The sequence below is a fragment of the Parasteatoda tepidariorum genome, chromosome 3 (assembly GCF_043381705.1).
Source record: "Parasteatoda tepidariorum isolate YZ-2023 chromosome 3, CAS_Ptep_4.0, whole genome shotgun sequence".
In the NCBI taxonomy this organism is placed as follows: Eukaryota; Metazoa; Arthropoda; class Arachnida; order Araneae; family Theridiidae; genus Parasteatoda; species Parasteatoda tepidariorum.
Window position 1 is genome coordinate 65,063,303 of NC_092206.1, and position 25,207 is coordinate 65,088,509.

At 26.7% G+C, this 25,207-nt stretch overlaps 1 protein-coding gene across 1 annotated transcript; it reads right to left on the minus strand.

Moving 5' to 3' along the window:
- Window positions 1–1,747: 1,747 nt before the first annotated feature.
- Window positions 1,748–24,947, minus strand: LOC107445681 (lipase maturation factor 2). Its single transcript, XM_043051694.2, has 16 exons — window positions 24,738–24,947; window positions 22,294–22,344; window positions 20,674–20,882; window positions 20,567–20,595; window positions 19,485–19,702; window positions 18,941–19,119; window positions 16,274–16,400; window positions 16,038–16,190; window positions 13,211–13,316; window positions 12,324–12,420; window positions 10,274–10,389; window positions 9,043–9,167; window positions 7,191–7,304; window positions 6,569–6,680; window positions 6,384–6,492; window positions 1,748–4,607 (listed from the first exon to the last, which is right to left on the minus strand). Exons 1-16 carry the CDS (start codon window positions 24,829–24,831, stop codon window positions 4,449–4,451), a joined length of 1,998 nt encoding a protein of 665 aa, XP_042907628.1. The 5' UTR covers window positions 24,832–24,947; the 3' UTR covers window positions 1,748–4,448.
- Window positions 24,948–25,207: the final 260 nt, after the last annotated feature.

Sequence of the window (25,207 nt, forward strand, 5' to 3'; positions counted from 1 at the left end):
GTGCTGACGTGAAATATCCTCAGTGGTAAGCGGATCATTTCTTAGAGTTCCCTTGGTATCAGACTAACCGTAGGAGGATTTCGTGGTTTTCCTCTCCATGTAACTCAAATGCGGGCTATCAAAACGTCCTCCACGAATGCAAAAATTTCTTCCACTACTTGATCCTGGAGTTCTCTTGTCTGCTGGATTAGGTTCAAAATTACAAGGCTACGGAATTAAACATTAGTAGTAGTAAGCTCGAATTTTTGGAATTTTTTCTAGTTGTGCATAAATTTTTTATTGTTTGAGTTGCATTGTTTGAGTAGAATATTTAATTGAGAACACTGTAGAATCTTATGATGGATGTGCATAAATTGTTTATTTATTCAGATATCACTTTTATATTTTTTCTTTGTTAATATTTGAATCATGATAAATTTTTTATCAGAACAAATATGTCTATGTCATATTAATTATTTTTCGTATATTAAAAATTATTGCTTATTTTCAAAATTATCTTAGCCCCCCTGTCGGGGCATTGCTGACCCCCTGTCGGGCTAAATCTAGCGCCACTCTTGAATCTTTCTTTCATGAGCTTGGCTTTTTAGAACATAGCTTATTACCCAATGGCAAAATGGGTCTTGGTTTGGATTACATGGCATCCGCACTTTTCTACTACTTACAATAATCAAGAATAATAGCAGGCAATGTGCATGCGTTGCTATGGCGACCGCTGCTGTTAGATAATTTTTTTTAGAATTCTTTTTTTCACTTTTAATTTTGTTATACATCAAGTTCGTGAATTTATTTTTGAGACATGGGACCAAATAAATATTTCTTGAGTTGTGAATAAAAGAGAATTTCATCATTTGAACGATATTTTTGTTTTTATTAAGAATTAGAAATTCTAACCTACAGTTCAAACTGGATCATTTTCAATACTAATATCACGAATAAAGAATGTCCAAACTGATTGACACGGTCCCAAAAGTTAGAGTTGAAGCGAGAAAAAAACGATGCCAAGGCCAAAACTTACCGAGGCTGGAAAAGCCAAAGAACGTAGACGGGAATACCTTAAGCGTTACACACGAACAGAAAAACGGAAGGATTCCGTTCGCAAACGAAGCATGAAGCCTGTCCCTCACAAAAGTACCAGAGTGGTTGACAGAATTGAACCATACCTATGAGCGAATGGTGACTGTCCGAACCCCTTTCATGCAAATACGAGAACTGGGTGTTGATCACCAGTTAAGGATAAAACGATCCATTGTAAACGTAACCAATAACTAGCATAAGACCGTAGACTGTCTTCCATGTTATTCATTCCCTATGCATGCAAAACTGAAATTTGAAAATTTGCTGAATAGTATTATTTAATATTTCGATTATTGCACATCCACAGTAAAGAAAGTCTACTAAATAAGCTTTCATTTAATTCTAAATTATTGTTAAAAGTGATTAGCCGTCTTCTGTGGCTCTACAGCCTGTTGCAAACCAAGGCTGTTTATAGAAATGATTCAATTATAAAATATATCAGTTTTTCTCTCTTAGAATCATCAGAAATCACTTAATAAACAATATTCACTGTTCCTAAACCTACTATTCTAGCTTCACAGAATCTTATTAAAATTTAATTATTTATAAACCAGAATAAAGTACAAAGCAGGACTATTGTTCAGTTATAAACTTCTTAGTCAAATCATCAAAAAAATGAGCTTTTTCTTTTTTAAAAAAAAAGTAGACAGCACAAAAAATGAGCATAAGAAAATGAAAAGGGAATCCATTTATTATGTTACCAAATAATCTTTAAAACAAAGAAAGGAATGGTAGGTTACAAACTTTAACAGAAAAAAATGAAACAAACGTAAAAGTAGGTATCAAAATAGCATTCATTTAAAAAAATAAATTTATCACTAAATAAATTACTATTCAACATAATTTAAATGTTAGCCAGTATTATAAATAGACAAAAGATTTAAAAAATTTTTAAAGTACAAAATTATTTTTTTACATTTGAGAATATGCAATAATTTATAATTGAATGCAGTAAACAGTATCACAAAATCGTGCTACAGCATACAATTTTAAGACATAGTAAATAAAAGAAAATTCATTTATTTAGAAATGTAAAGAAAATACTATCAGTGAATAGTACAATGGCAATTTCACAGCAATTGAAAGCAGACAACAAGAAATGAGCTGTAGTATCAAATATTCACATATTTACAAAAAAGTAAAATTAAAGATTTTGAGCACTATTTATTTTCTATTTCTAAACAAATTGAAATTTATACCAGTCAGATTTGAATCAATAGTTTAGTTATTTGTTAAAAATTATATAAAATAAGAGTTAAAAATTCTTGATGATTAAAGTAGCCAGAAAATTATCAAATTATTTTTTAAAATCATAATATATTAAAAATTTAATAAAGGCAAGAAAGAGCAGTACAAAAAAATACAATAAATTAAGACATAATAATGATTAGATTACAAAAAAACATCACAAAGCCTGATATTTCTTCTAATATTTAATTATATTAAAAAGGATTTAATTGTAGTATTAGTCAATATAATAAATGTTTTAAATTTCTTTAACAAAAGCTAAAAAAAAAGTTTCTTTAATATATAATGAATAAAAACATAATTTAAGTTTTCAACGATATAAAAATGAGAAAGCAATCAAAATTGAGTAATAAATGATTACTAAGTTAAAATGATTGAAATAAAAATAGGCAGTATGTCTCTAAAACACTTGAGTTTTTTTACCTAATAACTTTTGATTAAAGACATGAAAAAAATTACCGCTACTTAACATATTGTTTCCCTTAAAAACGTTTAGAAAAATAGTTCATAAATGCTGAAACCCTCATTTGGGAGGTTTGAGGAATTAAGTTTTGCTTGCATATTGAGATGAATTTCGCCATTGGTAAACAAAAAAATATAGATTTTTGCTTAATTGACACAACTTAGTTCAGGAATCTAAGTTGCAGCAGCAAACTGAATTGAACATTAAGTTTAGTTGCATCATTGAAAACTAATTTTTCATGAAAGAAAATATTTCACCATATGTTCTTAAATCAAAAGTTAGAAGGTAAAGAAATTCTCACAAAAATTTGAAAGTATCATGTATAATGGCATTAAAGATTAAAATCAATTTTAGTTTTAAGAAATTTAAAATTCATTTATAAATAAAACGGAAAAATTTGGCACCTATTGTTTTTAATAAAAAAAAATTTAGCTCAGGAAATACAAAAGTACATATTCCTTTTTCATTTTATCATGTTTCCGTAAAAGACATAATTTGTCAAATGGTAATAGAAAATTATCTTTATTATCAGCTAGATACATTTCAGATCACCAGACAATATAATTTCATTTTATCAAAAATTAATACTTCAAAATCATAAAAATATATAAGCAGAGACAATTGAAACTGAGTGACTATAAAAAGCTTTAATATAAATTTTTTTTTGACAAAGGTTTTAGAAATTAAAGTATATTTAATTTATAAAAACAAAATACGTATTTATTATTTACATATTACAAATCAAAATAATAGGATAATTTTTTGCTTCATGATTAAACAATCTTTAAAATTCACCAATAACTGGATGATATTGAGCAAAGTAATTATGTTACATAACATGAGAAAAAAAATGCAACTTATTTGTTAACATGGCATACACATATTTAGTACTACATTGCATTTATAATAATGAGTTCACAAAATAGTAAGACTTTTTTACTTATCAGATGAGTTGAAGAAATACAATTTTAGTAACAGTGTTCAATTTAATTATATATGAAAAATTTCTTTCCCTTCAAAGTTATCCTACTTCAAAAGCTATTTAGTAATTTAAATCTGAAGGTATAAAACATTGTGTTAGTTCATTTGTAAGAGATTCGATTTAAAAAAATAAAATTTTATCAATTACAGAAAAAAAACAATAAATTGATAATTAAAAATAAATATTTCAACCCCATTTCATATTCATAGATTTTAACTATCCCAAAAACTAAATATTAAAAATGATTAAAAGTCTAACAAAAATAGAAAGTCAAATGGAAAATATCAGTAGTATAAGCTAAGGATTTTTAAACAATCCTTAATATTTCTTGCTTTAAGAAATCATGAGATATTATGAAAAAGGCAAATGAATCTGAAGGCAACATGCATTTTGAGTTAATTATTTAAGGCTTTTTAACATATAAAACCTAAGCTCTAAATGTTCATTAAGTTATTAACATATGCAAAAAAATATGTTTTGGTACAATTCATACAGAAATGTGAAATTTGCATTGTGCATTTTATTTATCTGAAAGCCTTAAAATATGCTTTTCTTCCTTAGTTAATAAGGTGAAAAATTCTGGATTCCATTTCACACAAGGCATCCAATGTTAGAGAATAAGAAAAATTCTAGAAAAAAAGTCCTTTTTTTACTCCAACAAGCCAGTGTTACAAAAAAAATTTACAGCCTCAAAATTGGAGCAATGAAATTGATGCAGAAACCAGTACCAATTAAAGACCATATAAAAGTTGTAGGTTGAACTGATGTAATGTAATCTCTTATCTGGATCAAACTTTTCTTTAGAAACGCATTTGTAACTCGCAGGTAGCGTGTTTTTTCCTGGAAAAATAGCACAAAAACTATCAGAAATACAGAATATGCTATTACAAAGAATACAATGCTAACTTAGGAAAAGAAGTTAAAATTGTACTTCTAAAATAGCCTAATATTTAAAACACAAAATACATAAAACACAAATTTTATTCTGCAAAAATGCATTGCACAAAATACAAGATGCAGCATAAATATGTGTTTTTCTTTTTAAAACCTGCAGCTACATAAGTTTAATTCAGTTATGTTGCTTATCAGCAAACTTCGATTTGTATTTTATTTTAGTAAATAATGAAACTTATGTAAGTTCAATACTTGCACTTTAATGGTAATTTATACAGTTAACAGTTAATACATGAGGATATTTATTTCATTTTATATTTTATTATATCACATATTTTTTATTAACAATGAAAACACTAAAAAAATTTGCCAAGTGAGATTACATCATAAATTCTTGTGGTTTTTAATCTCTTGTATGGAAGTTATTGTGATAATTTACATATCTTATTTTACCAACCATAGTTACAAACACAGTTTATTTTACCGAAGTCCTATTACTTTACTAGCTAAGTTTTTATGACATGCGAAATTTAAAACATGAAGAAATCAGGGTTCCCACTTAATTTCAGAAAACCTAACTTTTCCAGGTGTCTCAGGAAAACTTTAATGTAAACTGAGATCTTGTTTTATCTATACCATGCAATTTCTTATTGAACATATTACATTATTTCTTATTGGACAACTATGACATTTTAATTTGTGAAGTTAAATATTAATTTGTGAGTAAAAGAATGAAAACATGGAAAAATGAACATGGAAAAGTTACACTAAAATGTGGAATTTTAAAAACAAAGAATATTATTAGATGTTAGAATTATATAACTCAAATCTCAATAATTGATTACTGTTACTGACAATTCTAAGACTGATTATTTTACAGTTTTTACCTGTTTTTTTAAAAAAAAGCACTTTTTCCCCCTTTTTCAAGGCAAAATAAAATTCCTTGACAAATTGGAGAAGAAAAAAAAAATTCCTCTAACACACTTTTGTGTCTAAGCAGCTTCCACAATTCGCCACAAGCCTTCTAGCTTAAAATTGATTAAGCAAATTTTTTCTTGTCATGAGTTGAAAAAAAATTGGTTTTTGAAAGATGAAGATTCATTGTATTTCACTTAACCAAAATGTTTAACTTTTAACTGATCATTTCATTTAGACGGAAGCCTTAAATCAACTTGGGGCACACCATACCAATGAATAATAACCTTATTTTGTTAATGTACTTGCACATGTTTATCGTTAAGGACAGCTGGTATTCATGGCCTAATATGGAAATGCGAAGGATCTAGGCATAGAAATGTCAGAGGCTTCCTGGTCGTTACTTTGGACATAATTTACCTGTTTGTTAAAAATTGAATTTATACTGAATAATTTTTAAAAAGTTTGAACCTAAGTCGGACATAAATTTGAGCTTATATCAATTTCTATCTTAAGGTTAACACATAGTTCTAATAAACAATTCTTAAGCAAACAAGCAAAAAAAAAAAAAAAAAAAAAAAAAAAAANTAAAAAAAAAAAAAAAAAAAAAAAAAAAAAAAAAAAAAAAAAAAAAAAAAAAGCAGCATTTAAGGGGTTTCCAAAAATGAGGGAGTCCTAGGTCTGGTGCTCTAAGGCTTTATGATAAATTAAGGACTGTTGGTTATTTATAGAGACACAGCATATTTATATAAAAGTTGTGCATTGCTCAGTAGACTAGCATAATAAGAAAACAAAGAATATTTTTACCATAGGAATGCTAGCTGCATCTAAGAATTCACTCATTTGCTTTTCATCCATATTAGCACTGCTAAAATATTCACGTACTTTACGTCTAGTCCACCAATCGCTGGGTTTTCTAAATTGAAAATAAAAATTTTACATGAAAAATTTATAATAGTAAGAAAGAAAAATACAATAATAAAAATGCTTACTTGGATGAACCACTGGGGGAAGTAAAACTATATTTATACAGTATAGCACGTATATATTTCGGTGGTTTGCTTGGTGGGAATGGTAGTCTTTCAGTATCCAAGAGTTTTAAGACTAACAGAAAAAACAAAGACACATTATTATAGAATATCTTCTTATTGAAACAGTTTAATTTTATGAGCATTAAATTTTAGACCAAAATATTAGTCTTAATAATTTTCCAACTCATTAAATTATTTGAAAACAAAAGAAATTATAGCAATATTGCTCTTTGTTATAAATTTGTAATAGTGATTAGAAGTAAATTTTTGTAAAATTCAGTAGATTAAGTAAAACATATACTGCAAAAATTTATAAATTAAAGAAAAAAATATTTCTTGCATGAAAAAATTTAAAACTAATAAAAAATGGGTATCATCTAGAATAATTTTTACATTAATCAATAAATGGGGTGTGCATAACTTGTAACTTAAGGACTAAATGAGCATTAAATGATCCATGTGCTTTCTCGCCCTACCTTCCAAATGAAAAATAATTGTCAAAAACTACAGATCTAACATTAGAAATTTTATACCATTATACTTATATTTAAAGGCATATCTAAAAAAAAAAAAAAATACTAACCATCTTTTTCTCCATCTAGCAGACGATACATTAAGCTGACAAACCAGGGATTGTGTTCATATGTTCCAAGAGCAGCGAACCATAATTGCCAATCCAGACGTGGTTGATGGGGAACTATAGAATCAAAGTTATTAATATGAATGAAAAAAAGCCACAATGTCAAACTTCTAAATACAATTAAAAAATTTGAGTCAATTAGTGTCTGTTTTTATTGAGACATGGGCAAATAGTGACACATGAAGATAGACATTGATCTACGCATGAAGATAATCATTGACCTAAATTTGTACCAATATTTGTAATAAAAGTAGGATAAAACATAAGATATTTTACAAAGGGTTAGTTGACTTTGATGAACGTAATTTTTTTTAAATAAAAAATTTACATAAAGTATTTTAATAATTAATAGTCAATTGAAAAAATTACATAGTAACAGGTACAAAATAAATTACAGCACTTAAATATATATGAAAAAAATCTTATGCTTCCTTCTGATTTTTTCAAATGGCAAACAAAGAGCAAAGTGAAAGATCAAGGCAAATTTTTTATACAAGTGTAAAAAAATAGAATAAAAATGGATTTTTTTTATAGGTAAAACATGATGGTAATAAAAATCTTACCACTTGCAAATTTTATAACATAATCTTCAATACACAGGGTGTTTATAAAGTCCCGGACCCATTTTGATGTTTAATAACTCATAAAATAATAAAGATAGATTAAAATTAATAACATAAATGGTTAGATAGACTCAAAAAGTTTCATGACCCTTGTCAATGAACTTCCATGTGTGCCCACTTAGTCGAATGGAGAATATCAAGTTGATAGTCAATTCCACGCCAGGTAGCAGCAAGCATGTCGGCATCCACAGAGGCTATTGCGGTTGTAATTCTGGCTTTTAGGTCATCACTATAGAAGTCCGGAACATTTCTTATCTGCGATACTTCCAGTGTCTAGAAAATTCTCTTTCCACCGCAAGATGCTGCTTTTGGATGGAGGATCTTTTTGGTTCATTTTTCTGCAATTTCTCTGTGCTTGCACTATCGATTTCGTTTCTATGAGCCACCATAAAATCTGTGCTTTCTCTTGTGGTGTATGCATTCTCCTTAATACCCCCTCGAAATAAAACATGACATAGAAAAGTACTACATAGAACAAACACATCAAAAGTAAACATAACATTGCAATTGTCGCCAAAAATAAAAGAGAGAAATATGCAATCAATAAGCAGACGATATTTAGACTGGAAAATGAAATTATCTGAAACTAACCACACGTGCATACGATATTTACAAAAGTAAAGATATTCAAATCTGAAAAGGAAAACATATGAGTTATTCCATCAATAAATGCCTTAAGTTTGTTTATATCTTCATTATTTTATGAGTTATTAAACATCAAAATGGGTCCGGGAATTTATAAACGTATTTCTCAATCATAAAGGAAACTATCATAATGTCTAAAAAAAGTTGTTCTTAAAAAAAAAAAAAAAAAATTCAGATTCCCTTTTTTTATAATGCAATTTATTTTTTATTAGGTTAAATTATTTTATAGCAAAATATTTGTCAACTAGAAGTTAATGTAAGTGTTTATCAGAGGCTACAAAATTTTTTTTTTTTAAAATCAAAATCAGAGGGTTTAAATTTTTTTTTTTTTAATTCAAGAAAAATAGGTGTTTGTTAGGTACGCAGAAATATTTAAAAAAAAAAATTAAACCCTCTGATTTTGATAAATTTAAAATTGATAATATAATGATAAATTTTGAAAAAAATAAATAAAACAATAGAATTGAAACAACAAAATTTAAAATGTACTATATAAAAATTAGAACATGAAACAAAAGATTTCTTACTTAAAACAGGAGGGCGTTGGGATAGTTCACCAGGTTTATATAGAAAGTGGTATTCTTTCCATCCAGCTGTCAAAGAGTTACTGCCTTCAATAACTATTTCAGGTCTGCCATCTACACCAGTCATTCTATAAATAAAAAAAAATTTAAAAAAATTTCCACATCAGCAACAGTTATAAATTGCAGATAATTTAAATATTGTTCAAATGAAGCGAGTAGAATTTTTTTAATTTCATCAGAATTTAATTTTAGCATTTTCAATCAATCAAATATTGCTGTCGTAAAAAAAAACAAAAGTTTCTGGCGTAACCGCATTGTCAGTCTGAAAGCAGTAAATTTTGTATGCAAGTAAGCTTTAGTATGTAAGTTTGAACTTAAGAGTATAAGGGTATATAATAAATACATTGTTTTGTTTTCCAGAAATATATTTCAATTTTATTTAAAAATGTATCCAGCTTGATTATATAGGACCATAAATCTGAAATCCTTCTGTGTTTGCTGGTCTCTTTTAAACATTTGAAATAGTGATAACATATACTGTTTATCTCAGCGTAAAAGTCTATCCCCTACTTTTGATTACAGGCAGAAAAATTTTGTTTGGGGGTTTAAGTTGACTGGGAAAAGAAATCGAACACGAAAATTTTCAAAATCAAAATATATATAAATTATTAGAACTACAAAATTTTTTGCACCTCAAAAATATTTCACCTTATTCACTCTGGATGTGATACATTCGCTCGCAAAAGAAAATTTAAAAGTTACTGTAAAATCTTTCAAAAAGTGTGCAAAGGTGAAGATCAATTCTTGTGAGACTGAGGATGTAGTAGAATTCATTAATGAGTGAGACCAGAATAACACAGATGTTATGGAATATACAAATTTGTAGCATTATGGTATGTTTTAAAAGTTTTCATTGTGATATATTTTCTTACATACTTTTAAATAAATTATCTGAACATTTCTTATTCTATCATTATGTATGCAATTACAAGTATGCATGTAACCTAAAAAAAATCTTTATATGCAAATTAAATATAAGAGAAAATGCAAAATTAATTGCATATGACATACTAAAAATAGCCTTTGAAAGGGATTAATTGATAGGGAGTCATTCATATCTATCTCATTTTTTAATGCATCAATATTTCATGATTGCAGGTGCATAGTTAAGTTCATCTGCTAATTTTCGTAGAACATTTGAAGTTTGAAAAGTTGACTTATACAGTAATCTCACCTTCTAAAAAGACCGTATGAATTAGATATGTGGAATTCTTCAACACGTTTATGCCACCTGTGAACTATAGGCCACAAATTGTTGCGGAATTGAACGTCTAAAGCACCATGAGGGACCTAAAAAAACATAAAAAATAGAACTGCTTAGATTTTATTCTAAGAAAATTTTTTAAAAGATAATGTTAAAACTCTTTAACAGGAAGAAGAAAAAAAAAAACTAACTTCAAAAATTAAAGTTGCACAATTATTAGCAGGCATGGTATCTTTAAAACAGTACCTTAAGTATTGAACAGTGTCTCTAAGTTAATTCAAAAAATTTATTTAATAAGATCTTGCAGCAGTAGATCAAACATTTATTAAGAATTTCTGGGTCTCATCGACATTACAGCTAAGTGCAGAATAAGGCATTCTCAGTTAGCTTCCTCTAAGCAGAGCGAGGAATTTGAGGAAAATTTTCACCATCTATCTATTTCAATAACTCTAAGATACTCTTCTCTAAAATAATAACAATAAATAAGATTATATGCTCTTTAATTTTTAAAACAAGTCATTTATTATGGTGACTAAACTGTTTAACATGTTAGTGTTTTGGTGGCATCTAAATCTTTACATTGATATACGTGTCATAGCCATCTAGTCCTGTATGATTTTAGTTACTCTTACGTTACAATGTTTAGTTGTAGATATTTGTAGTATATTTTTAATTTTTCAGATGTTATATTTATTGAATATACTATTTAATACATTGACTTGATACAGGTAACTTGTATACAGAAGGGAAGTTATGCTGAAACAAAATTATAACAAAAATAAATGACTTTGCTGTTAACTGTTTTGAAATTTTTATTTTTCCTCAACTGTTAATTGGAATTGTCAAAGTGAAGATTTAATATTTAATTAAAAATTGTAAGTGGGTTCAATACTTCTTAACCAGATCTTAATGTTTTAAAGTAAAGAAGTGTTTCAACAGTTTTAAATGAAGTTAAACATTTGCATAAAAAATGATTTAATAAACAATGTCTAGGTTACAATTTAGAAAATTATTAAATTATTTTTAGGATTCAAAAGAACTGCACAAAAGAAATGAATTAAAAATGTTTGAAATAACTTAGATCTAGCATACAAGATTAGATTCATTACCACATCTTTATAAAATTATAAATAAGTAAATGGATCTTTTAAAAATTAAATGATTTTTTTGATTTAATCAAAATTTTCTTTATCTTTTTAAAATTACCTAAAATTATGACTTCAATTACTTTTAATTTTTGAATGCTTCCTCTACTTTTAACAAGTCACATTTTCGAAATTTTAACATTAACCAGAGTAGCATCTCTGTTATTAAAAGATTACATGAAAGGTGATTAGACACAATTTAACATATTAAATAAAATCCTTAAATTAAAATGAAAAAAATCTAAGCAAATGAAAATATTATTAAAAATATAGTACATGTAGATAATTGATTAAAAAACTAGCTTTTTATAGAATAATAACTGATTTGGCAGTCAGTTTGATAGGCTCCAGTACACTATTTTATAAAAACATATTTAAAATTAAAATAACAAAAAACATATCAGAAATAAAAGTAAATTAGTAAGAATTTTTTGATACTTTTGAAACTTATCTTAATTTTTTTATCAGTTTCATTTTCAATTATTAAATATTAGATATAAAAAAATAGCCATAATTATAAATTTTTTATTTCTGACAATATTTCTGTGATAAAAATTGAAACTGAAGTTATAATTTTTAATTAAGTTCCATCATCAGCTTTTTGCCAATCACATAAAACATAAGTTATTAGATTAAAAAAATAATATTTTAACACAAATTCGAAATTTAGACATTTGGTCAAACAACAGATTTTATAAATTACAATTTTGAATGAAGTTTGTTTGGTCATTTTGAGTTGCTTTCAATTAAAATACACAATATACAGTACTTCCTCCAATATTTTAAGACAATATTTTATTAACAGTAATTAATAGGATTCACAGTAATGAATAGGAACTGACAATTTTTTAAATTAGTAAATAAAAATTGCATACCACACTAATGGTAAAAAGCCACAGAGCAGCAACTGATACAAAAGCTGTTCCAATGAGTGCATACAATTTTTTGAAAATTCCAGGCTCAGTAATTGAACTAAAATTTAAAAAGTATAATCAATTATAAAACAAGATTGATGAATAAAAATTAGCATCAATAAAAATGATAGCTACTGTTATAATTATGTGTAAAAAATCTTTTTACAAATTATGAATGATAGAGCCATTTTAAATAAACAATTATGTTTTTTTGTTTCCATTTGCATTTAATTTTATACCATAAAAATTAGTTAGCTTTTAAAGATGAGAAGTAGTTTGTTTGAGATGCTTAGTTTTTTTTTTAATTTAACTTTCAACTCCAAAAATAGATCATTGAGGATAGTCTTTAATGCACTTCGACTGCAACATAAGGTTGTAGATCTCTTTCAGATAACGTCAAAAAGATCTCTCTAAATAAAAACCAGTCAAAAATATTTTGAACACATTTTAATCTATATATTTGTTTGACAATTTTTTTTGTTTTGATATTTTTTCATGTTTCATAATCTAACCTTTCCCACACTTGGTGCAGAGGTTTTGCCCCATCACTGGGAGAGTTTTTAATGGTCTTTCCTTAAGGTTTTCTTCAACACAAAGTCTATAGGAAAAAAATTCTGTGCCTCCCAAAAGTGATAGTAAATAGAGGAGGTCGCTACATAAAGGTAATCCTTCCTGGAGGTTTCACTGTAACACTGAATTAGTTAGAGAGAGGGGTGACAAAAACATACCCCTTCTCTCTATAAATATTAGGTAAACATGATTGTAATCTAAAAAAACATGATATGTAGCAAAAAATGAAATTCCTACATAAGAAAGAAAGGGCTAGCTAAAATGATAAATAAAATTACTTATAAACAGCAAGTAGAATGTTAGCACACAGAGCAAAAGCACCAATGAAAACAGTTGCTGGCATAACTTCTGATAGTGTATTTCTAAATTCAGCTGCAGAAAAACCTAAAAGTAAAATAAGTAACAGATGAACATTTCAGGGGTTCTGAAAAAGTAATTAATTATAAAATGATGTATAAATAAAAATATTAACTATTATAAATAAAAACCTTAACTATTCAACACACAAAAGAATCGAATAGAAATAAAAATCTTTGAAAGAAAATTAATAGAAATTTTTTAATTCACAATAAAAAAAATTCTGTTAATATAACTTTTGATAGGTTACCCATGCTGATTCTGAATTTTATTGAAAACTAAAATGGTTTCTTATTGTAATTAAGCATTTCACATCTTAAAATAATCAATAAAGAAATTTCTGTTTGCTAACTTTCACAATGTTTATAATTTGAAAGAATTTAATTTCGATGATAAATTTCTTCATTTTTTTTTCCTAATGATAAATTCTAAAAACAGAAATTCTTGAGAGTTTTCTATTAAATTTTACCAGCCAACTGAGTTTAAAAGTTTTAGATGTAAACAAGGCAAATGATTATGAGGTATGTATTATAAATTGCCTAAAGTTGCATGTATGTATTTTAAAATTAATACAGTTTATACAGGACCAAGTAAATGTATTTGCATTTGATTGATGACACTGCGGTGAACTGAGATCACCACAAAAATTATAAATACATACTTTTTTTTACAAAATTAAACAAATACAAAAACTCTAGTAAAAAATTTAAATAATTTTACCACACCTGAAAATGCAAAAATATTAATGATTAGAGTTTAAAAAATAGGGATGTAATGTATAGTGATTTGGCCGAACATCAAATACTCGATGCTCGAATGGCAACATTTTTTACTTTAAAAAATCAATAATAAATATCATTAATGATTTTTCATATATATAAATATGTATAAATAGTTTTACATATAAATAAATTTAGTCATTATAGAAAAATATTAAAACTTAGCTATGCTATAGGTATGAGGTAAAGGAAGAAAAATAAAACTATTATAAAAATATTTAAGATAACAAGGATAATTCGATATTAAGATAAGAAATATTTAAGATAAATTTTAAAAAAACTGTGTAACCGCTTTTTAAATAAATAAAGTGGTGAAGTTAAAAAAATATAAACAGAAATAAAAAAAATACTATCTTAATTTTTAAAATAAAATTCTATGCCAAAAATAATATTTTTCGAGAAAAAATTACCCACAAAACGTTAAAAGAGACATGATCTATAAATATACAGTGGAATGATAAGACACCTATAAAAAATAATATATATACAAAAGCAAAACAAAAATCGAATTTAATTTTTGAAAGAAAATTTTAAAGCTAAACATCTCAGTTTTCCAACTATCATATTTTTTTTAAAAAAAGAGTAGAATAAAGTCTAATAGAAACCCTGTTATTTGCCCTGCCATAATATTAAAGTGTTGATAAAAGCAAATATTTTTAAAAAAGGATATCTAGATAGAAAGCACAAAAAAAAACTACTCTATTATAATTTTAATTACTCGACTCTAATTCCAACACTTGAAAATCAGATTTTTTCTTTCTTTCACGCGATGCCATATTCTGAAAAAAGTTGTGCATCTCTAATTTAATATAATCTAGGCATAAAATATTCTCATGTATAAAAAATGCAAAAACAGTTAAAATAACTGCAGTGCCACTTTCAATCAAACCTATAAGATAAAAGCAAATAGTAATAACTTAGCAAGGAAATTTACAGAGATTTTTCATCAGATTCTAAGACTTAAAACATTTAAAAGATTCTCTAACTTTGACTGCATGAATTTAGAGATTTAAGTGATATAAATTGTAGCTTTAAAACTTTTTTTTAAAACTTGATTGATACAAGTTTTAATGACTTTCATTTTTTGGTATATCCTAACAACTAATATGCTCATACTTACTAATTTTATTTTGATAATCTAGATATAACCGGAATCCTATAATTATAAAACATACAAAAATATGAGTAAATATTAGTTAAGAAGGCTAAATTTGTGTTTGAATACCACATAACACACATGGGAGATTAGGGTCACAAATGCCTGAAGAATTGTGAATAATGCTTTTGAGTTTCATTATAAATAAATGAAATAGCCTTTGACATGTTTTTTATTGACTGTATCTAATTCATTGAAGATTACTTTATTCACTATTGTTATGCCAAAATGAAAGAAATCTAAATATGCAATAAAATATTTTAGTTACATCAAATAAATAATGCACTTTTTTTTACAAATATTATTGATTATTCATGGAATTCTATTTCACAATTACATGAAAGTGGCCTTTTTTTTATTTCATAGGGAAAATATAATTTTCCCCCAGAACACTTTAAAACAAATGTAATAATAAGTACACCTAATTGTTTGTTGAAACCCTTGAACAGGTGCATTATTTAATGATTTGGAAAAGGTTCATTTTGAATACAGCATAGCAATTTAAATAAAAAAATAAGTTTTTCTTTAAAAACTTTTTGCAGACTGATTTTCTAGATTAACATATGCAATTAAGTATTTAAAAAAAAAAAAAAAAACAGATTAATGTAAAAAAAATTTAATTACATTTTTTATAATTGAAAATAAAATAAAATGCTTCAAAAGAAAAGAATAAATGTTATGAAAAAAAATATTTCACAGAGCTGATTTAATGTAACAATAATAGTAAAGATAGGTAAGTTAAATTGGGCAGCCAACTTTAAGAACATAAACAGGATTACTACAACCAAAACTAAAAATTCACAAATAACCTACCAATTTTACTATCAATAGTCCAACTAGGTTGAAATTTCAGAGAGAAGTATTTAATTGTGCCATATACAATACATAAAATAACAATATTTTCTATAGCTAAGGTCAGAATTTTCCTAGTCCACCGAAGAGCTGCACCACTAGATGATTTAGAAGCTACAAAAAAAAAAAGAAGTTAAAAATACAATGATTTATGCAACATATTATATTTTGAAAACACATATAAAAATACAACTTACTTGGAGTCGGGCGACCAACAAGGCTCAAAAGAAAATCATCATCAACCAAAGACAAGCACATGACAATGGTGAGTATGTTGAAGAAATTAAAATTTCCAGTTAGAATAATAAGTATTTGAAAGAAAATCTAAAAGATAAAATAAATTTTTTTTTTTAAATTTGTTTAAGTTAAAAAGAAAAGCATGTAAAATAAAATTAAAAGATTTAATTTAAAAACAATTAGGAAGCAGGTTTAAAAAAACAGAAAAGAAATTAAAAACTAATCTTGGGGCCGCAAATTTATTCAAAAGAATTGCTATGCAATAATAACCTACAGCAACAGCATGTTTTTTTTTTCTTTAAAAAAACTTTTGGCAAGAAAAATGGTGCAACATTGTTTCTATTTAAACTTCATTAATTTTTTGAGGTTTATAAATGTTTGCATTCCTAATTAACTTATGTCATTATTACAGGTAAGGTAGCAAGAATGGGAAGTCTCTGCAAATAATTAAAGTGTTGCCAGTTAGGGATGATGACAGTTTTTTTTTTATCACTCTGTACCTTTCAATGCATTAGAGTTGAGGGGGGGGGGTCTTGGTTCTCACCAATGACTTATACTTAGACGGGGAAGATATTTAAGATGGTTGGCTAATAAACCAACCAAAACAGACCAAGATTCTCTGAAGACACGAAAGTGCAGTGAAAAGTGGAGAAATAAGAAGATGAAATGAAATATTTAAAAAATTAAATAAAATAAATTATTGGGCAATGTGTGATTATTTGTTACGAGCTATAAAATTTTAAATCGAAAGTTATGTGAAGTGCTTGAAAAGAAAAATATGGAACATTGTTATGGTGTGAATTAAAAGAAAAACTGTATCAAAGTGTATCACTTCCTTTAAATCTATACTGAGGAGACTCCATACCTCTCACTAGGGTTATTGGTGAGAATAATTTTTTCCTCTTTTTATTATTTTCCTTATTGCCATATTTGCTGAATTCAAAGTTAGTGCACGGTTGCCAACTTTCTACTTTTTCAGGAAAATTTCATCTAGTGGTAGGTAAATTTATGCTTTAGTATATGAATCTTTGCTTTGTAAATTTGATTCAAAATCATTTTCGCACAGCTACACATAAATTATTCAAAAATTCATAAGAAACGACATTTTGTTTGTTTGTGGTGAGACTTTTAAAATATTAGCAAAACTACCAAACATTCTGTAAGATTTAGTTTTAGCAGTCTACTACTCTAGAAAATATTTTGCACAGTTGTACAAAAAATTAAGCCCTCTAAGTACAAAAACTTAATATAAAAAACATCCTACTCAAGAAACTTTATTTAAAAGTTCTATAAATTTTCCAACAGCCCCTTTAAAAAAATCTCTAATCTTCTAGAAACGAGACAATGGGCTGATTTTTCCTTTTTCTCTCTGAAGGTCCATCCTGTCTATAACTCAGAAAATTGATTCAAATATTTCTAAATGACACTCATACATACCTCACAATAATGTGACAAAATACCTTTGATAACTTTAAACAATTGATAGTGTACTGGGTAATTTTTTTTATGGTTTTAGAATTTTTCTTCTTCTTCAGTTTAAAAAATTATTTTCTTTTTTAAATTTGAGAAAAAGTGAAAAAATTACTCATATAAAGAGTGCATTCCAATATATTACTAACATTGAACCATTCAAAACTTTTTGTTTTGCATTTTAAATTCAGAATTTTGTTAAATTCCGGCTTGTTATACATGGGGTTTATCTATCAACATAAAAATAAAACTTATCACTATCAACAATATACAAAGATACAACACCATCAACATAAAACTTATAATACAAAGATGGAAAAGAATTAGATAGCAAAAAAGACCATGGAAACCAAATTCACAAAACTTATGACTTACACAATTTAATTAATGAATGATTCCCTATTAGGTCACAAAGAAAAATCTAAATTAGCAGCACTTGACCTCAATCTTTATGCATCTATAAATTGTAAGTTTTATTTGATTAATTTTTATGCATATTGAAAAGTGTGCGATAGAAAATGTTTGGCAGTGTGGCTATTTTCAAAATCTACAAAAACAGGGTGCTTAGCCAAATTATTCAACAAAAAATAAGCACCTTTTAAACATTTTTCAAGCACTCAAAAAATATTTTTAAGCAATTAAAAAAAATATCATAATTAGACAGGGTTGCAAAGTTTTTGACAATTGACGGTTTTATCTCGTTTTAACCGTAATGTCCAACAAAAAAAAAAACAACCTTTTGGCATTCTTTTTGACAATTGTCAAAAATCACGTAAAACAAATGGCGTTTTCATATGCTACGGACTGACAATACACTGATATAGATTGGGGTTGAAGTAATTGTGAAAACGTTGAATAGAACAATGTGAACTCTGCCTTTTATATTAATTCGAAGTGAAAATCAACATTGCAAAGGAAAATTCTCATCTTGAAAAAGGGAAAATTAAGCACTTTTTAAAAACACTCCATGAAAAAAGCACCTTTAAGAACTTTAAAAAAACGAAAATTTAAAATAAGCACCTTTAAGCACTATTTAAAGACACTACGCACCCTGAAAAATGTAACCAAAAATAACAATATTTTTCAGTATGAGTGAGAAATCATGGTAATGAGAAAGAATTTCTAGTCTGTTTATTTTATTATCATCCCCTACTCACTTGAGCATAGAAACTAAAGATCCGGAGAGAACGGATGGGAGCAAAGAAGAGGAATGGGAGAGGTATTTCAATGACAAACGTTCCCACAACTCCTAATTTCAAGAGCCATTGAGGGAGATGATGAGCATACCAAGCTAGAGGAGTTGGGATACACTGACTCTCAAAATGATGATACAAAGCTAAAGGGAGAAAGAATCATACAGTCAGAAATGAAATTTATATGTTACAGTATTCTATTTGATTCTTTTAAACTATTTGAAATTCAATAAAAATATATCCACTCATTTTAAATTTAGATATGCATTGTAGTATATAATTATTCAATAATCACAAAAATAGTATAAAAATTCAAATTAAAAAAAAATCCTTTATGAATTAAAAATATTTTTTGTTTTAAAATTGAATTAGTGACAGTCACCATTACCATTGAAAAGCGTATATCAGTAGCATACACTGAAAGTAGATTTTACTTGTAAATTAAAACTCAGATATAAAAAGGGAAGAAAAAAAAAACAATTATGGATGCCTTGAAGGCCATACTTGCCAGATAAATCCCACCATGTTGGACACATACTAGTTAGTTTGACAATACCAGATGCAAACATAAATCTAAATAGTAACCATTTAACCATCCACATTGATATGATATCATGAGGTCGATTCGGTAAAGATGAAAAGAATCCAGTCTTTATAGAGCTTTGTAAAAATCCTAGAGGTGCTACCAAAATAGCCAAGAAACCAACCTCAAGTAGTAAAGTATCCCTAAAAAAAGAAGTAACAATATAAAACTTTAGATATAGCACAAAATAAAATAACTTTTTTTTAACGATTTTAAATCATGTAGAAATGCAGGAAGAATGTTTAACACCAATCTATTATAATATATGTCTATTTCCATAAACATAAAAGGCCATATTTATGTAAATTACCTCACAGGTTAAGAAATTAAACAACAATAACAGCAGTCAATCATGCAAACAAACACATTACAGGGATCAAAATAACAAATTTAGATATCAGATAACAAATATACCACAATTTTTAAACGAACCTTGTAACGAACAGTTTTTATTATTATTATTATCCATAATATTTTTGCAAATGGCATTTCAAAACACTAAGACATTTCCAACCGCTCTAAAATGATGGTTTGTTAATTTGGTTTTTCGATTTTATATTTAGGTCAGTTTTTGTAACAAAATAGCATATTTCTTCCCAAATGTGAACATACACAATTGCTATATCATTATTTTTAAATTTGCTTTATCCTTTTTAGTTTTTTTTTAAACAAAATTCTAATAGAGTAAATAAACCAGTAAAATGACTGCATACTAGTAATAGTTTTTAGTTACTGGTCTTTAGCTTACCACTGATTATCAAACCCTGATTTAAGCTCCCTTTACCACTGAGCCATTGTGTCTCAATATTCTCTAAATATGTTATAGTAGACAAAAGCAAACTATTTAAGAATTTATTGATAAGAATTTCAATATAATTATGAACATTTTCTGCGGTATGACAAACCAGATTTTCTATATCTGTATTTAATTATAAAATCAGGGGAATCAAATCAGCAATTTTTTTACTATTGTATGAAAAAAATAAACTATATAAAATTTTATTTACCATTGGAACCACAAAAAAGTTTGCCCAATCTGTAAAAGAATAATACTTCAGAATTAATAGATTTTTTTTAAAGAAAAGTGGTTTCAGAATCACAAATATTCACTTACTTGAAATAGTGAGAAATACAAAATCCACAAAAGGGTAAAGTTGCATATATCTCTCATTCTACCCCATACCATGCTTCCAAATGATATAACCATACCTAGCAATGCAATGAGGTCCATCATAAGATGCACATCTATACCAAGAGCTGGAGCCAGCCATAGAAGGGTTGGAACTTGCTCAGCTTTCTTTTTAATAACTTCAGCTCCAGATTCTAAAATAAATATTTGCTTTAAAAAGTGAAGTTAAAGTTACAAATATACACATAAAAGTGAAGAAAAAAAGAAGCCAAGATAACATAGATCTTGTTTTTAAGAAATCAAGAACATATATTTTTTATAGTTATTCGAAGGACTCCAGTTAAGCCTCCGCGTACGGCTCCCGCGATTTCAGCAGGGTATCTGTTTCGTCCCCCACTACGTGTCACGTGAAAATCGCGGGCGAAGAAATTTCCCCCCTGATTTCAATATGGATTCCACCATTTCCCCGTGTACGACCATCATCCAAAACCATCATCTTATGCTTATTTTCGCTATTAGGTGGCACTAGAGGGTTCGGGAATTTCGCAAATTATATAGAAAAATTCGTTGAAGGAAGAGAGTAACGCCTACTTTTTAATATAGTAACCAGTAGATTGATGCTTTAACATTGCATTTTATATCATACTTATAATTTCTGATATTTAGTGGTGAAAAAATTACTTAAAATGAAAAATACTAAACTAAAAGTAACTTAAAAATCGCCGCCCTGTATTTCAGGACTGGAGAGTATAAAAACTGAGCCAAACACGGAGAGTTAACCAGATAAATCACTTAAATTTATGCACTGTCCTGATGCCGACAGACAAATTCTAATATATTTATATCAGTGTTTAATTTTCCATATATCTCATAGTCTAAATTCTTGAAAATTAGGAAAATTTTAGAAATTGATTTAAAAAACATTTACAATAGATTATTTCTTTTATAAGTTAGGATGGCACACAATCTGAAAACTTAACAGACACTGAACCTGCCCATTTTGTTTTTGACCTATCACTGAATGGATATCCTTAGTAATAACTGCCAAAAATTTATTTGGATTTACTTCGAAATCAGCACAAATAATCCTTAAAAGTGATTACTCACTTCCAAAATTTGTAACAATTTAGAAATAAAAATAGAACTGCGAAAATCCGTATCCGGCTGATAACCCGGGGAAAGAAGAAAAAAAAGACACTGAAAAGCCACACTGACTGGTTCTAAAGTCATGAAGGAAAAAAAATTGATCATGCTAACTAAGTATATTATTCTACTAATTGTCATGACAAACACCCTAAAAAAACTTTTTATAATGGTAATATAAATAACAGTAAGATATATTTTTATGTAATTTATATTAAACTCTTGACTTTTCTGCATAGTCAAAAACGTACATTTTTAAAATTTTTTTAGATTCTTAAAAATTGTACACAGTAAAAAATTTAAATAGGAATTCTTTTCGAAAAATTTGACAAAAAACTAGTATTATCACAACTCAATAAAAAAAAATCATCAATAAAGTAAAATAATATTTAAAAGTTTGTGCAGGTTTGAAAATTATGTAATGTACATACTAATTAAACACATGGAAAGAAAAACACTTACCAATCGAGATAATACCTCTAGCAGGTAAAATTCCCTTATCTCCAAAAAGACCTACAAAAAATTATAAAAATTAATTGTGTAAATAACACATTTACTTGTCAGTCATTAAATTAAAAGTAGGATGAAAAACCAATAACAATTAGAAAAACATTGGTTTCTAAGAAGTGCATAATGGAAGAAAAAAAAATGTATTTTGTCTATTGATTGATTATTAAAAAAATTGACTATATTGTAATGGGAGAACTAGAATTTGCTGGTCTATTTTTTAGTTATTATTCTTTATCTTATTAAAAAATTAACCATATAGTTTGATTTTTTTTCTCTAATTTCTTAAATTTTTTTTAATCATTCTTAACTTAATTTTAATTAAATTAAACCAATTATTCAATTTTTTATTTTATTTTTTACAAAGCTAATATAAATATTTTATTCTCTTTTTAACACTAACTTTTTAATTCAATACAAATGTAAAACTTATTAGTTCACTGTCACCACTAAATTGAACATCAAAATCTATTTTTAACTCTTTATTCCTAACTCTTTACTCCAAAACTTTACTCTTATTCCTATTAGCTCTTTACTCCAAAATCTATTTTTATATTTAGGTTACTATCTTTCTCTAACCACAAAAAGGTTCCAGTTACACTAGTTACAGTGTTATATTAACTCTCACAGTCGTTATGGCGATTAAACGATAGCCAAATTTTTTCAAAATTAATTTAATAATTTTCATTGCCACTGTTTTTCGAAATTTTATTTTTCAATAAATCACCAACTACGGATCTCTTACCATGTTCCTATCCGTCTGTTGGGAACAATTCAATAACTTTTGATTTTGAATTCTTGGCGTTATGTTTCATGCCTCGGTCCGATCGTTAATGAACTTAACAAAAATCTTCATGTTAGAGATAATGCATCTCTACATCCCTTTAATGAAGAATCTTTATATTTTATGATTTTGATATCTTAATGGCTATAATGTATCTTATAATATTTCTAAAAAAAAAGCAACAATTATTTTCCTTCAAAAATTTTATTAAATTCTCTGGAAAAAATCCCTATGTTGTAGGAAGCACAATGTACCAAAAATCATTACTACTACTATCAAAATCTTCACAAAAACTGCAACGAACAATTTCCGTCAAACAAATAACTGGACCAACTACCAACAAAAATGCACCAATGTGACTTATACTCAGAAAGGGTATCTTGGTCCACACTTTTAAACACATAAAAAAATGCTTAGCACATTGATCCACATTGCAAAAATGCTTTTAGGTAAAATATTAATTGCATTATATTCTTTCACATTTAAAATCTATTTTAAAGATTAATAAAATACCTGTTTTTATATGTAAAAAAATAATTCTTACAAAACACAATTGTTTATTAAACTTTATTAGTAAAAAATTTTTGGTACTTAATTGATTTTGTATAGTCAAACTTGTCATTATTTAAAATAATTCATAGCAAATTAAAGTTATAAATAGACATAAAATAGCTGTGCAATAAAAAAATTTGAATAAAAATCCCGAATAAAATTCAATAAAATTAAGAATTATATTTTCATACATCATTATTGTTAGACATTTGCTGCATATATAAAATATTCTTATTACCATTATACTCAAATTTAATTCACACTAAGACATAAAAAACGTACAAACCTAATCTCAAAACCTTATGCCTGAAAAATTTTAATTTTTAGTAATAACTCCTTATAAAGAATGTATTTTTTTAAAATTAAAATACTCAGTATATTATATACACTAATTACTATAGTCCTTTCTATGAGTGATTACAAAATATTCTGTTTATATTTTCTTTTTTGTCCAAAAATAATTTCTGAATTTTCTTCCAATTAAAAAATGGTACAAACATAACGAAACAATGTTTTTGACAAATTTAATATTATTTTAAGTAAATAAACTTAGTTCAGTATAATTTTTGTAAATAAAATTAATAAATTACATATTTGTAGAAAACATGCATTTAAAGCATTTCTACGTAATTTTTATAAAATATTTATTAGCTTTTTATTTTGTTATTCATTTCAGACTCCTGTAACTTGAATTTTTTTAAAATGTTTCTGTAAGACTTTCCGACTTCCAAAAAAATATAAATATAAGAGATTATATTCATAGTTATTCAAGTGGTTATATACTTGGCGATTATATATGAAAAACTTCACTTTGGATCACTTACAATTAATTAGAAAACTGCTGATCAGTACTTTTTAAGTTCACCGGTATTGCAAAATTATATTTTGACAATAAGAAATTTATTTATGTAGTTTATTTAGATAATTTTTTGAAACTTATAATATAGAATATTTTTACATTCTTCGTTAGGATGCATATAATGTACGCAAACATTATAAAATCTAACTATAGCATATAACAAAATGTAAGATATACAGTGAATAAAAAATATTAACCACAAACCTGGTATTTGCACATATAAAGAACTAAATGCTGATAGGTAGACAACAGACATACACCAGAGAAAAAAATTTCGAGTCAATTTTATTTCTCTCATTTTTATAACAATTAAATATTATCAACGGAAAAGTTTCATGAAAATTGTAAACGGTGAAAAAATGAAACTGATACACACAGACAGTAATGGCACAGTTGCCAACTTGCAATGAATTAATTTTAGAGCGATCTTAGCTGCCGCCACTTTTATTTCGCACTAATCCTACAAATCTGCGCTGGCATCTGAAAATTTAGAGAGGGCGCCAAAAGTTAATTACGCATTTATATTTTTTACAGATTTTTTTATAACATATCTCTTTGAAAGAATTTGTTCAACTCATTTTAATTTTCCATATTTGTTTTACAATTGTTTTTATTATTAATTTTTACTATTGTATTTATTTATCATTAAACTGCTATATTTAATGATCACGTAT

Bases quoted from the DNA above. Each gene is read 5' to 3' on its own strand.
- LOC107445681 (XM_043051694.2), bottom strand. From the start codon at position 24,831: ATGAGAGAAATAAAATTGACTCGAAATTTTTTTCTCTGGTGTATGTCT. The intron at 16,401-18,940 runs GTGAGTAGGGGA...TTTATCTTTTAG, and splicing joins TCTTTAGTTTCTATGCTCAA to ATTTTCTTTCAAATACTTAT. The intron at 13,317-16,037 runs GTAGGTTATTTG...TTTTACTTTTAG, and splicing joins GACTATTGATAGTAAAATTG to GTTTTTCTGCAGCTGAATTT.